Consider the following 13,081-nt stretch of genomic DNA (forward strand, 5'->3'; position numbering starts at 1 on the left):
GCGTACCAAAAAAGGGAAAAAAAAAATTTCCCCCCCCCCCCCCCCAAAAAAAAAAAACAGTTATAGCTGGCTTAGTAGTTCAGATTCATTTTTGACACATAACAAGATCAAACACAAAATTAAAAAAAGGCAATATAAATATCTTCAAATTTATATTTATCAAGACACTTCCATGTTCCATCAACAAAAGGGGAAAAAGGAAACAGAGGAAGGGACATACGGAGATACATCTTCTTCTCTTTTTTCTTTTTCTTTTGAGGGGTTGGGGGAGAGCTGGGGGGACTCTAAATGATGTTAGAGATAAGACTTGGGTCAAAAATCATACAAAGACTAGCTTTTTAAGATAATATTACTCTAAATGATGTTAGATGTCAGGATCCAAAAAAAAAAAAAAAAACTTTATTTAGACAAGATATATCAGATATAAAAAAATCTTTTGTCCCATTACATAAAGAGAAATATTGGGAAGATTTAAACAAAAGAATTCCTCAAAAACCAGATCATCTAAATTACATGCTAGTACATTCAAAGAAAGCTGCAAATACTTTGATAACTCATACCATGTTAAAAGATAGAAAGCACAAAGACACACAATTTCTAAACCAACAAAAGAAGCCATTGATGATTAGTTGCATGTGTAAACTCCACTTGAATACCTGTGATCAACCTCATAAAAATCAGTCTTGCCCTCTAAAGCCGGCTGCAGAGAAATGCCAGACAAAGATCTAGTTCCTTGGGATGAAAACTTTACATAACCAAAAAGCTCTAGCTCTACCGCCTCATCATCATCATTAATATCAATGGGGAACCTCGCCTTCAATTTGCCAGGATGACCCTTGAGCGGAATCTCATCAACATGCCATTTCAGTTCTCTCTCAGAGCGGTTCAACACAGCTTTAGGTGAAACTTTCAATAATGTTGGGTCCACTGGCAATTTCAAGACAAAGGTCACATTGGTTAATGGAACTGGAATATCAGGATTTGCAACGTACTGCAGCATTACAGAAAGTAATGTCCCACTAAGACGCTTAACAAGTCGAATCCTCAAAGGCAGCGGAGTTAAACGTGGTAGCAAACTGTACTTGATAATTGGTATAGGCTCATTTGATGGTGCTGTCTTCACATGAAACAGACCATTCCCAAGGCTGCTCACACGAGAATTTTGCATGACAAACCTTTTAACAGCAGCAGTGTCTTCAACCTTGAAAGAAAACTCAGTTTCGTTATCATCGGAAGACTTTGGCGGCAGGGTTCTTAAGTAAACAATGCCCATCAAACCAACTCTAGCAAGCAATGATTCTCTGAACTCGGCACTGATCTCCTCAGTAATAAACATTTCTGGACCATTCATTTTCTTCACCAAAATATCCTCAAGATTCTTCCCAGCACCCTCAGCAGTGGCTCCAGCTGCAGCTTTTGGTGGTTCACTAGTCGCCAGTAATTCAAGCCCACCAAGACCCTGATCTTTCTTCACCTTTTTCGTACCCACATACTCAGAAGCATCTAATCCACCACCCCAGGCATCATTGATGCCTTCAAAATCTTCTCGCAGTGTTGATCCTTCATTACTAAACTCTATCCCTCCATACTCTCCTTCAAACCCTTCCACACCGATGTGAGTTGACTGGCTAGCTGCAGCAGGTGGCAGGGTAGTCACGTCAAGCCCTGCCAATGCCTTTGCGACATCTGAACTCTCATTAGCCTTGTCCTTCTTAAAACCACCCATCAAGGACTCTGGCTGATTAATCTTATCACTTGCTGCAAATGGATCCTGCTCCACCTCAATCTCCTCAATTTTCTCCTCCTCCTTTTCTCCACCCGTAATCGCCAACGTGGCTGCCACTTCATCTCCCGCCTCCAACGTTTCCTGAGGCAACTCAAACAACGCTTTCGAGAATGTCTCCAATCCACCTTCTTGTTCCAACGAATGCGCCTCCACATTCACCCAACTATCACCTCCCCTAATCTTATTCTCCGTATGAACAGCTGAATGCACCATCTTCGCTATACTCTCCCCGTGCATAGATGCCAACATAGCTGCCAACCTAATATTACTCACCCCTCTCAACACAATATCCAACGCCATATAAATCTCCGCGTATTTCTTAGCTAACTTCTCCGGTGTCACATCTACACCACGACACGCAGTAACCACCACTGAAACAGCTTGATTCACAATACTAATACACTCAAACACATTATTAACAACCATATCTTTATCATTATCATCAGCAGTAGTAATAGCAAGCACATAAATCGAGTTCACAAGACGATACACAACCCGATACCTCGATTCAACCCCAACAATAACTTGACCCGAAGAAGCCGCAAGTGGGTCATCACCAAGTGACATAGAAGGATCGGAAGGATATGAGTCAGCGGTAGTTTGTTGTGGTTGTTTGGAAAATGCAAGACGCGTCTGGCGAAAAGCTGAAAGTGCCATTAGGGCTCGAGATGGTGGAAACCATTCACGGGTTTGGAGTAAGATATCAGGTCCATTAGTGGGTTGCAGAGAAAGTGCCAAACAAGACATTTTTTGGGTCGATCTTTATCAGATCTTTGCTAATTTTTGCACACAAAGTCTTGCTTAAAGCTAACAATTCTGTATCTGAAGTGTGGATTCAAACTAGATCATGCTTATACGAGCAGATTGGGTGAGAGATTACTTACTTGGGAACTGTGCAGAGAATTTTGGCTGAGCTCCTCTCAATTGCAGAGATCGGAGAAGAGTACTATGACCGGAGCAAATGTTGAACGGGATTTGGAAGGAGGAGATTATCGGCTTCGGAGCAATTGTTAATGGGTCGGGTTGCTGAGATCCAATGTAGTGGGCAAAAATCAAAATTGCCCTTTTATGGATATTAATTTTTAAAAAATAAGGCACTCCATAAATTTATTTCTAAAATTTGATTTGATATATATTTGAATTTTATGAATCATTCATAGAATTTAAAAATTACATTATCAGTTCACTTCTTTGAACTCTAGGAAGAATGTTGGAGTAACAAATATTGCTTTCGTATTTAAAAATGAATAATTTTTTTAATATATTTAGTTTAAAATAATTTATTAAATTTTAATTGTCGACCCAATAATTACATTTCAATGGAATGACACATGACTAACATACGATACTTGTCAACTTACATTGAGTGAATCTCTATATTTGTGACTGTATGCAACAAATCGCGTAAAATTCACCTAATTATTCGTATTAGTACCAATTGATCACAATATAAAACAAACATGACCATTTGATTTAAAATGTGTTACAACTTAATTACGGCAATGAAACTTAAAACATGTAGTATACACTTGGATATTATCTTCACGATGCATTTTATTATTTTCTGCTTTCTTGATAATAATAAAATAACATTTTATTTTAAATTGAATAAGTAAAAATGGACTTAGGCGAACCAAATCGTCACAACTTAACGTCAAGCCGCAAGCAATTCTTATCATTTTGACAATTTTACAAACGTGTTTGAATCTCATGCATCCAACTCTTATATGCATCCACGTATCACTTTAATTCCACGTGGCATCACCCCCCATGTCCTTGTTAAATCATGCCAAACGATGAATAATTTTGTCCCGTGCAGTATTTATAATCAAGAAACTTTATATTATAGTCCCATCGAATCATATTTTCTGGAAAAAAACAAATCAGAGCCAATTGATCTATACAACTACTAACAAAGAAGAGAAGGAATAATTTGAAGATGGAAGCAACAAAGAAAACCGCAGCTAATGTTGCAGCTTCAGCTAAGTCTGGCATGGAAAAAACAAAGGCAGTTGTTACAGAGAAGGTTTTTTATCTCATATTTTGTTAACAGTCAAAACTATCCTTTGTAACTCTCATATTGTATCTTCGAGTTTTTGGTTGTTAGCGAAATGTGAAATCAGTTTCACATGAAGAGTAATTAATTAGTATATTTGATTTGTTATAATCAATTAAATTGAAATTTTGTTTGGATAGGCGGAGAAATTGACGACAAGTGATCCAGTGCAAAGACAAATGGCGACGGAGAAAAAGGAGCAGAGAATCCATCAAGCGGAGATGGATAAGCTAGCGGCGCAGGAGCAGAACGCGGCCTCAAAAAAAGCGGCTGCCACTGGAGGAACTACTGCGTATACTGCTACTGGTGGTGGTGTGGGTCTCGGTCACACCACCACCGGTACACATGGCATGACCGCAGGTCATACTGGTCTCGGTCACACCACTGGGACACATGGCACTACCACGGGTCATACTGGTCTCGGTCATACCACCGGTACACATGGCATCACTCCAGGTCATACCGGTCTCGGTCACACCACTGGGGCACATGGCACTACCACCGGTCACACCGGTCTTGGTCACACCACTGGTACACATGGCATTACTCCAGGTCATACTGGCCTCGGTCACACCATTGGGACACATGGCATCACACCAGAGCATACTGGTCTCGGTCACACCACTGGAACGCATGACATTACACCCAGTCAAACCACTGGTGTGACCGGGACACACGGCCTTACCGCAGGGCAAGCTACTGGTGTGATGCCGGGAGGCCTGGCAGCGGAGCACCCAACCGGGACCACAACGGGCATGGTGGGGAGCGAGTATCCACCAGGGACCACCACGGGAAGCGGAAGAGCTACGGTTCAAGGCCCTAATACTGGTGGGCGCCATGGATCATCTACCACTGATTCTGCCTTTTAATTACCTAGCTAGATAGGAAGTTGTTTTTCTGGTTTGAGTTGTAAAATTAATACTTCTAAATGTTGTTATGTAAACCGCGTTATCCAATACAAGATGAATTTTTTTTTTTAATACAAGTAATGTATTAAGAGTTTGTCCATGACATCTCTTTTTTTTCCTTATTTCTCAAGGAGTTTCGAGTAATACACATCATCCCATCAAGTCACCTTATATTAGGTAAAAAAAAAAAGTTGTAAGGAATTTATACAAAGAGATTCAAATAACATTCTTAAATTTTAGAATGTAATAGTGGTTATAATTTGAATAAAATTCTTGCATAGTTGTAAATTGAATATACAATTTAAAAGTAAATTTGAACTTCATGTACATCTATATTCGAATTTTTCGTTGTATCAAGAGGTTTAACAACTCACGTATAACCAAAAAAAAATAGATTATTTTATTTTATATACGTCTAATATAATCTTTTGACTGTATATCCTTAATAAATACTTGGTTCAATTCCTAAAAGGAGATTACTTAGGTTTACTAATGATATATAAAGCTTGAACTCTTATTATGTAGAATGTAAATGTAATTTTTTGACTACTTTCCAAATACTATGTTCTATCGCTATCTTCTTTTTATTACTTTTCAAATACTTAGTTCTATCGCTAACAAATAGACTACTTAATTATAACTACTAGAGAGATAACGCAGGTTTTATTCATAGGACGAGTCTTACATCAACTAAGGTTAAGATCATCTTTTGCATTGTTACTCTATAGGGACTCGAACCTGAGCGCGATTGTATTAGATACTACATAAATTATAGGTTTTCGTTTGTTCTAAGGGTGTTCAAAATACTCTATATACTGATATACAATAAGATTTGACTTTATATATACCATAATTTTTTAATAAATATTAGGACGTCTAGCTAGACACCTTGACACTACTGTATGGCTCCACCCAGCAACATTCATATTTAATGTAACAATATAGCAATAATAGAATATTTCAATAGTAAAGTAATTTTTTCATTATATATAAAGAAAAGTAATAGCTACCTACTATTCCATTTTCAATAGTAAAATAACTATATAGACAATCAATTCTCTTATTTCTCTTTTTTTTTTAATGCAATACATTTCAAATTTTAATCTGTCTAACAAATACAGAAAATACTCTGCATTTTTTCTATTTTTAAAAATATTATTATTATTATATTACATATTTTAAAAGTACATTATTAGAATTCAAAGTCATCTTTTCATGGACTAGTTGATACAAATCCAAAAAGGAATTAACATGTCTATCTACTCAACTACTGACAACCAAACGTGTCAAAACCTCAAAGATTCTACATCTCATGACTCACCACGTGTACATTTATAAATATTTACGTGGCATCACTTAGTTATCTATCCAAACTCCTATATAAACTTCATCACCTAACTTTTATAACAAACGAAATTACAAACACTCTAGAAAGAAGAAGAGAGGAAACGAATTAATCGATTAGCGAAGAAAAAAAGAAAAATGCAGACAGGAAAGGACGCAGCATCTGCAGCCAAAGCTGGCATGGAGAAGACTAAAGCCAATCTTCAAGAGAAGGTTTCCAATTCCTTACCTTTAATAGGTTCTTTAAGTGTCTTTTGTGTTTTAGATGTCTGGCGGGTTGGATTGAATTTGAATGACAAGCAGAGTTAATATGTGAGGTTTATCAACTCAGTCTAAAAATTATTTTAAGTTGAAATAAATTAAAATACGCGTCATAACTTAATTCGCTTTGATGGTTTTTTATTTTTTACCATGATTATATAAGATATTTGTAAAAATATTTTTATGATTCAATTTAGGCTATATATTTGTGGACTAAAATGAGGTACCCTAGATATTACGTATATGTCAAATTCTACATTTAAAGGATATATATTTAAAGTTGGACACCTGTGACAAAAGCATAGTGATTATGGGTGTTCATGAAAGAGTTTCAGGTTCGAACTCCAAATAGTACAATTATTTTTTTTATTTTACAGTTACACACTATTATTCTCGGATCTGGCTCCGCCACGGACTACACTAATAAATAAATAAATAAATAAATAGGTCAATAACTCGCTCAATTTTTTGTTGTTGATTTGAGTTATATTTTTAAAGTTATGAGTTCATATATATCTATTTGTGCAGGGTGAGAAGATGACGACGAGGGATCCATTGAAGAAAGAGATGGCAACGGAGAAGAAAGAGGATAGGGTTGCAGCGGCGGAGATGGAGAAGAGAGATGCTAAGGCACAGCATGCAGCTGCAAAACAAGGAGGAACTACAACTGGAACTGGAACTGGTTATGGTGCCACCACCGGCGATCATACCACTTTTTAGAAAGAAAAAATAAAATGAAGCTACTTACTTTAATTTTGGTGTTTGTTTTTTTTGTTTTGTTATTAGGGGAGGGATGTGATTCACACTTTTTGTGTGGGTGTTAGCTTTTAAGATTGACACCAAATTAAATAAATAAATAAAGTGGTACTCTTCCTATATTAAGAATGTTTATGTTTTGTTTCGCAGTAGTTCACGTTTGGACATGTAATTTTATATTATGATTTTAATTTTTTTAAAATATAAAATATAATTGATAAGTTTAAGAAGAGGTTATATATAAAAATTATATAAAAAATAAATGAAGAGTTATTACTGTTGATTAGTGGATATTTAATTAAAAAATATGAAAAAGGTGTGATTTATCAATGTGGTGTTTATGAATTATGATTTCTTCATTTATAAGAGTACAAAAATTGATGAAATTTTATTGTTTATCATAAATTTGTAGGGCTCTATATTAATGAAAAATATTACACTACCATTTAAGAAATTTAAATGGTATATGGCATGTCCAAACAAAAATGTATAAGTTCCCTAGAAATTTTTATAAATATCATATTTGGGTCCTAGAAGTTGAATAATAGTACTTTCTCCATTTCCAAGTTAGTGTTATTCTAAAAACTGAAGATAGAAAATCAATTTGGCTTTTCCACTATATTCTTATGGTCCCATCTTTTTTATAATTTTTAAATTTTCATGAGACATTTATTAAAATAGATAATTTAATAGATCTTATGTTACATTTATTAATTTTAATGAACATGATTTTTAATTGTAATACTTATTTTGAGACAAATCCCTAATTAAATGTGTTTAAACTATATATACTTGGCTTTAAGTATCCTTTGTTCTGATTTTTTTTTTTTTTATAATCATTATCTTTTCAAACAATAATTAATTCTACTTATCTCTTTGTTAGGAGAACAATTGTTTAAAATAGTGGAATTTTTTAATTTTATTTCCTTGAAATTTGTTGCTTGCCAGAAGTTTTATCCTTTTAAGTAAATATGAAACACAAAAAATCCCAATTTTCTCCTCATCCTAAAAATTCTCTACTTCAGACATTTTGCTAACACTTCGATGAACTCTAACACCTGTCTCGACAGATGTCGAAATGTTAGTGAAGAACGATAATGTACGATGCAATATGAGGGCATGTGTTATACCGTTACTCATTAGCCAAATATAATTAAATCGCGATAGTATAATACTATTATATAACATAAACTAATCGAGCATAAAAGTATTTTTACATTTGCAGAAACTAATTAGAATAACAAAATGCAGTCATTGAAGGAAAAAGCATCAAATGTTGCCGCTTCGGCAAAATCTGGCATGGAAAAAACTAAAGCTACTGTCCAAGAAAAGGTTATCTATCGTTTTTGTTTTTCTTTTACTTTCCATCCATAATTTTACAATTATTTTGTTTAAATTTGTTTGTTTTACTTTTTTAAGGTGGAGAAGATGAAAGCTCATGATCCAACCGAAAAAGCGATGGCAACGGAGAAGAAAGATGAAAGGATCTATGAAGCAGAGATGAACAAGCAAGTAACTCAAGACCGCAATGCAGCTCTCCACCATGGCGCCGGCACGGGCACCGGGAGGCCACATTATTCAAACGCAACTGCGGGTTCCACTGGACACCCTCATAACAGCTAAACTATAGCACTGGTGGTAACTGGTAACTATAGTTAGGCTCGAGAGGAGCACAATAAGGTTACGGGTTAAGTAAAATTCAATAGCTGTTATTGAGAATCTAATAAATAAAAAGATTTGTGATCAAAACCCACGATCATCAAATCCTGAATCCAAATCTATAGTTAGGATATCATATTGAGCTAGAAATATATGGCTTTTGAAGCCTATGTTGCCTTAATGACACTACATTTGGGGGAGTTTAATTTCCCCTCTTCTTCATGTTGTTATATTTTTTGATTATTGTATGTTTCAAGAAATGCAAATTAGTTAAGTTATTCCAAATTCGTAACATGACAAACTAACTTGATGCAAGTAGTAGTTTTCTTGTTAGATAGAAAAAAACAAACTCACCTGAAACAAAAGTACTAATGGAGACATACATCCCGCTAAAGAATACGATAACGATCACCAATGGTTCAAAGGGGGAAAAAAGGGAAGAGTCAAGCAAGATCATGTAATCTAATGATATTCATGCGACATCCTTCAGACAACAATCAAAAACTACCAAGATATAGAAGGGATTAATTAAATAAATGAAAGAGAAAACAGAGCTAATAAGCAACTAACACAACTCAACAAAGCTAGAACTAATAGTGTACTGTTAATAAGATATCAATTCATGCCTAGATAATACTCGGTTCCTCTCATGAAGTTGCATTTCATAACTAGAGCCCAAAATTGAGATATACAATGTATCAGCATGACCGACCACAAGCAAGGTAACACAGAGAAGAACCTGGCTTCTTAAAGTCAGGTTCCTGTTTTGCGCATTTCATCATTCCCATGGGCAAAGTGGCACCTATCCCCGAAAGTGCAAGACCCTTTAGCAAAATTCTCGCAGAGCTTCGTCTTGTAATTGCTCATAGGAGGGGCGGGGCCACCAGGACCAGCCGGACCTCTTCCATGACCTGAAGGAGCTCTCCCAGGGCCACCTACTGGACCAAGGCTGTTGATCAACTCTCTTACCATAGCACTAGCCTGAGAAATTTGTTCAAAGGTACCCTCCAGTTCAATGTTTCTGAGATTAATGTCTGTTTCATGCTCCCGGATTGCCAGCTTTGCTCCCGTCTGTCGACAAATCTGCTTAGAGTTCACACCACCCTTCCCAATGATTGCTCCAGCGAGAGAAGAATCCACACTGATCTTTGCAGTTGCCGTGGTACCAAAGCTAGCAGCAGGTCCAGAAACAGGAGGCTCTGTTCGCCCACCAAAACGACTAGGAGCAGGTCCAACCCCCATGGCACGTGGATCTTCCTGTGATGGCATAATCGGCTTGCCAATTTGCCATTCCCCGTGGGCAAAATTGCATGTGTCTCCAAATTTGCATCCCTCGGCAGTGTTGAATTTGTTGCAAAGTTTGGTTTTCACAGCAGGAGCATTTCCATTGGACATGGGTGGTGCAGCCACATTTCTTGATGCTGGTGGAGCTGATCCTAAGTTCATCATCTGGGCCACAGCATTATAGCCACCAGGGACGTGATGAAGGAAATGACAGCTCTCACCGAATGGGCAGCCAGCAGTGCTGTGTAAAAACAAATCGACCAAAATCAACTCCAAACCAAGCTAAGAACATAATTCCCATCTCAATATTAGCAAACAGGTATAATCCAGAAAGCAGATATTATCAATTCACCATAACAGGACTAGTATACTAATGCAAATGAGAATCTTATCCAGACCATATTCTAAGAACAAGGGAAAGGGCATCCCACAGAACAAAAAAAGCAAGCACTCTAGCTGCACTCAAGTGCTTTTAACAATGGTGGATAACTGCAACCAATATTATATACATACAACAGAGCTGCAAAAAAGGGTTTGCTGACTTCCTAGGCTCCAATCAGGCAATCACCAAGAAGACACAATACAACTACTTCCCTTTTGCGCACCCCAATCTCCCATGAGAAGAACATTTGAAACAACTGATTTTTTGAAACAAACGATGTTCAAATGAAGAAAAGATAATAACTCTCCCTGTTATTCATCCAAAGCAAAGGACATAAAAAATACTCACTTTGATTAACATTGAGGAAAATTGAATAAATAAAAAATCAGGTCAAAATTGACTGAATCCTTGAGGTTATTTGCTTTTGGCCTGTTTCATCACAATCTAATAATTTTTAAGACAAGTACGGGTTCTTAAGACTATTCCTTTGAATAAAATAAAGAATCCTTATGAACATACAAATCCTTACTCTTATCCTACACAGAAACATACAAATCCTTAACCAAAATAAAAGAATCCTTATGAACACCAACCTAATGTATCTGCAGACAACAACTAAGCCTCTTGATAACTTGATACACCATCTTGGATTGTGTGCTAGCACTATGTTCTATTCTTAGCTAAGAATGCATTGATTTAAAAAGTTTCTGACTTTAGAAAATACTTCCTTTCATGTAATTGAAGAGCATCACAAGGACGAAATTTCAGCACCCATTCAGCCCTTCTGAACTGAAGAAAAAGGACATCACCTAAATCCAAGCTCATTACTCTTTCAAAAAGGATATGGCATGTACTTGTAATATAAAGCATCAAATGGTAAAGTGTCCCACAGATGCCTTCTGTACCATTTTGCAACTCAAACTTTTTAAGAAGTCCACTAACTTGTAGACACAGAAAACTGAGATTCAGCCATTTTAGACATTAAATAAATACCTCTACATAGATTATACCAACTCTACGCAGCTTTACAGTTAAAAAAAGAATTACCTACCTGTTTGAAACATATTAAGGCTTGAAAAAAATCATTGCAGTACATAGTAGATAGAAACTTTGGAGGACTGTGACAATATTTTATATTAGAGTTCCCCTCTCCTCCAAGTGTATTACAGCGGGTAAATATTTATCTCTGTGGATATCGTTAACAGACAGCTGTCTCGTCATTAACTATTAGACAATTTATTGAGAATTCATCAACCTCAGCCCTCAAGGGCGAATATTTATTCTTTTGAGCTTCTCACAACAGGAAAATACTGAACGTTTGGATCTTGCACTTGATACCAATTAAAAGTCCACAACAAATTTAAAGTTAAAAAATGTCATTAGGTGGGAAAGATTTGAACCTGAAAAACTTCGTGCATGGCTTCGTTTTACTTCCTATACCACCTGATAAGGAGTCCATTTCTGTTGCACCAAATTAATTAATTTTTACAAGTTAGAAATTTTGATAGTTTCTAAATTGATGCTGGACAAAATTTTAAAGATATCATATACTTTATTAACATCGTAACGAACTACATTCAATTATAACTCGGAAACTCAGAATCTCAATATTAGAGAAGAGAGTTCACCATATATTCTGTAAGATATACCTTAGTCGTCGCAGTAAATAAAGATATAAAGCCACACTACACTGTAAATTCAGTGTCTTTAAGGTTTTGTATACCCTTTTCACCTAGATAAAGCTTTCAGGCTTTCTATGCATATTTCAGAGAGAATTCATCTTCTTTAATAATTAGAAGTTCATCTCTTCCAGCTGCAAGTGATAAACATAAAGTTCCCCTAGTAAACAGTTAAGACACCAAGTTGTCTCTCTTCAAAAATTTCTTCCTCTTCTTACGATTTATGCAAGCCTCTGTTCATCCTCCTAAACATAAATATTTTACTTCTTTTTCAGGAGAGTATTTTACTCAATTTAGCGTTAGCACTGGTTCAAAGTACTTCAACCAGCAGCCATTCCTGCTCTACCGCCTCCCTCGATTACAAGAGAAGTCAGAACAAAGAAGCCAAATGAAATACGGAAAAGCTTTCAATACATGAGACATGAACATACCAAAATCTAAACAACATAAACGAACGGTGCAGATAATGCAAACAGTATTCCTCCATAAGATTCATAACGAGAAAACGACAATTCAAAAAGGCCAAATAAGCATAAAACTGAGAACAAAAGTAGATCTATAAAATGTACAAACCTGGCTTTGATTTCTTCAAACCTCCATTGAAGTTCGAACCAGCTTCATTTCTGCTTCTCTTCCGGAAATCCATAGCTACTTAAAACACTCAGATTCGAATAACTGAACAAAAAAACTCTGAAAAAAAACAAAAGGAAAATATAACTACGGCCTATAGAGCCCTAAGCAAAGCAGTAGAAGTAGACGAATGAAAAAAACCAGTAGGTTAAAACCCTAACCCTAGTTCTAGGGTTTATCGGTGAAGGAGAAGAGAGCGTGAAGATGAGGAGAATGAGATATATATGAACAGTGGATAATAATGGGAATATCTTTGATATTTTCTTTGAATTTATTTGGAGGACGAAATTACGACGTGGAGAAATTGGAGGAGGTCACGTGCTATATCAAATTACG

At 36.1% G+C, this 13,081-nt stretch overlaps 5 protein-coding genes across 6 annotated transcripts; 3 read left to right on the top strand and 2 right to left on the bottom strand.

Moving 5' to 3' along the window:
* Window positions 1-422: 422 nt before the first annotated feature.
* On the bottom strand, window positions 423-2,836 carry LOC102604479 (uncharacterized). The gene has a single exon (XM_006362162.2). It carries the CDS (start codon window positions 2,531-2,533, stop codon window positions 626-628), a length of 1,908 nt encoding a protein of 635 aa, XP_006362224.1. The 5' UTR covers window positions 2,534-2,836; the 3' UTR covers window positions 423-625.
* Window positions 2,837-3,618: 782 nt separating this feature from the next.
* On the top strand, window positions 3,619-4,798 carry LOC102604813 (18 kDa seed maturation protein-like). The gene is made up of 2 exons (XM_006362163.2): window positions 3,619-3,812; window positions 3,983-4,798. Exons 1-2 carry the CDS (start codon window positions 3,726-3,728, stop codon window positions 4,709-4,711), a joined length of 816 nt encoding a protein of 271 aa, XP_006362225.1. The 5' UTR covers window positions 3,619-3,725; the 3' UTR covers window positions 4,712-4,798.
* Window positions 4,799-6,164: 1,366 nt separating this feature from the next.
* Window positions 6,165-7,235, top strand: LOC102605148 (protein LE25-like). Its single transcript, XM_006362164.2, has 2 exons — window positions 6,165-6,307; window positions 6,884-7,235. Exons 1-2 carry the CDS (start codon window positions 6,233-6,235, stop codon window positions 7,073-7,075), a joined length of 267 nt encoding a protein of 88 aa, XP_006362226.1. The 5' UTR covers window positions 6,165-6,232; the 3' UTR covers window positions 7,076-7,235.
* Window positions 7,236-8,333: 1,098 nt separating this feature from the next.
* On the top strand, window positions 8,334-8,958 carry LOC102605485 (11 kDa late embryogenesis abundant protein-like). The gene is made up of 2 exons (XM_006362165.2): window positions 8,334-8,443; window positions 8,531-8,958. Exons 1-2 carry the CDS (start codon window positions 8,357-8,359, stop codon window positions 8,732-8,734), a joined length of 291 nt encoding a protein of 96 aa, XP_006362227.1. The 5' UTR covers window positions 8,334-8,356; the 3' UTR covers window positions 8,735-8,958.
* A 349-nt stretch (window positions 8,959-9,307) lies between these two features.
* On the bottom strand, window positions 9,308-13,001 carry LOC102605825 (zinc finger CCCH domain-containing protein 14-like). 2 transcript variants are annotated; one of them, XM_006362167.2, is made up of 4 exons: window positions 12,907-12,997; window positions 12,689-12,805; window positions 11,837-11,897; window positions 9,308-10,295 (listed from the first exon to the last, which is right to left on the bottom strand). In XM_006362167.2, exons 2-4 carry the CDS (start codon window positions 12,759-12,761, stop codon window positions 9,524-9,526), a joined length of 906 nt encoding a protein of 301 aa, XP_006362229.1. In that variant the 5' UTR covers window positions 12,762-12,805; window positions 12,907-12,997; the 3' UTR covers window positions 9,308-9,523. The 2 variants fall into 2 exon arrangements, with proteins under 2 accessions (XP_006362229.1, XP_006362228.1); XM_006362166.2 differs by having other exon boundaries at window positions 12,689-13,001.
* Window positions 13,002-13,081: the final 80 nt, after the last annotated feature.

Source organism: Solanum tuberosum, unplaced genomic scaffold (assembly GCF_000226075.1).
Source record: "Solanum tuberosum cultivar DM 1-3 516 R44 unplaced genomic scaffold, SolTub_3.0 scf00379, whole genome shotgun sequence".
Taxonomy (NCBI): Eukaryota; Viridiplantae; Streptophyta; class Magnoliopsida; order Solanales; family Solanaceae; genus Solanum; species Solanum tuberosum.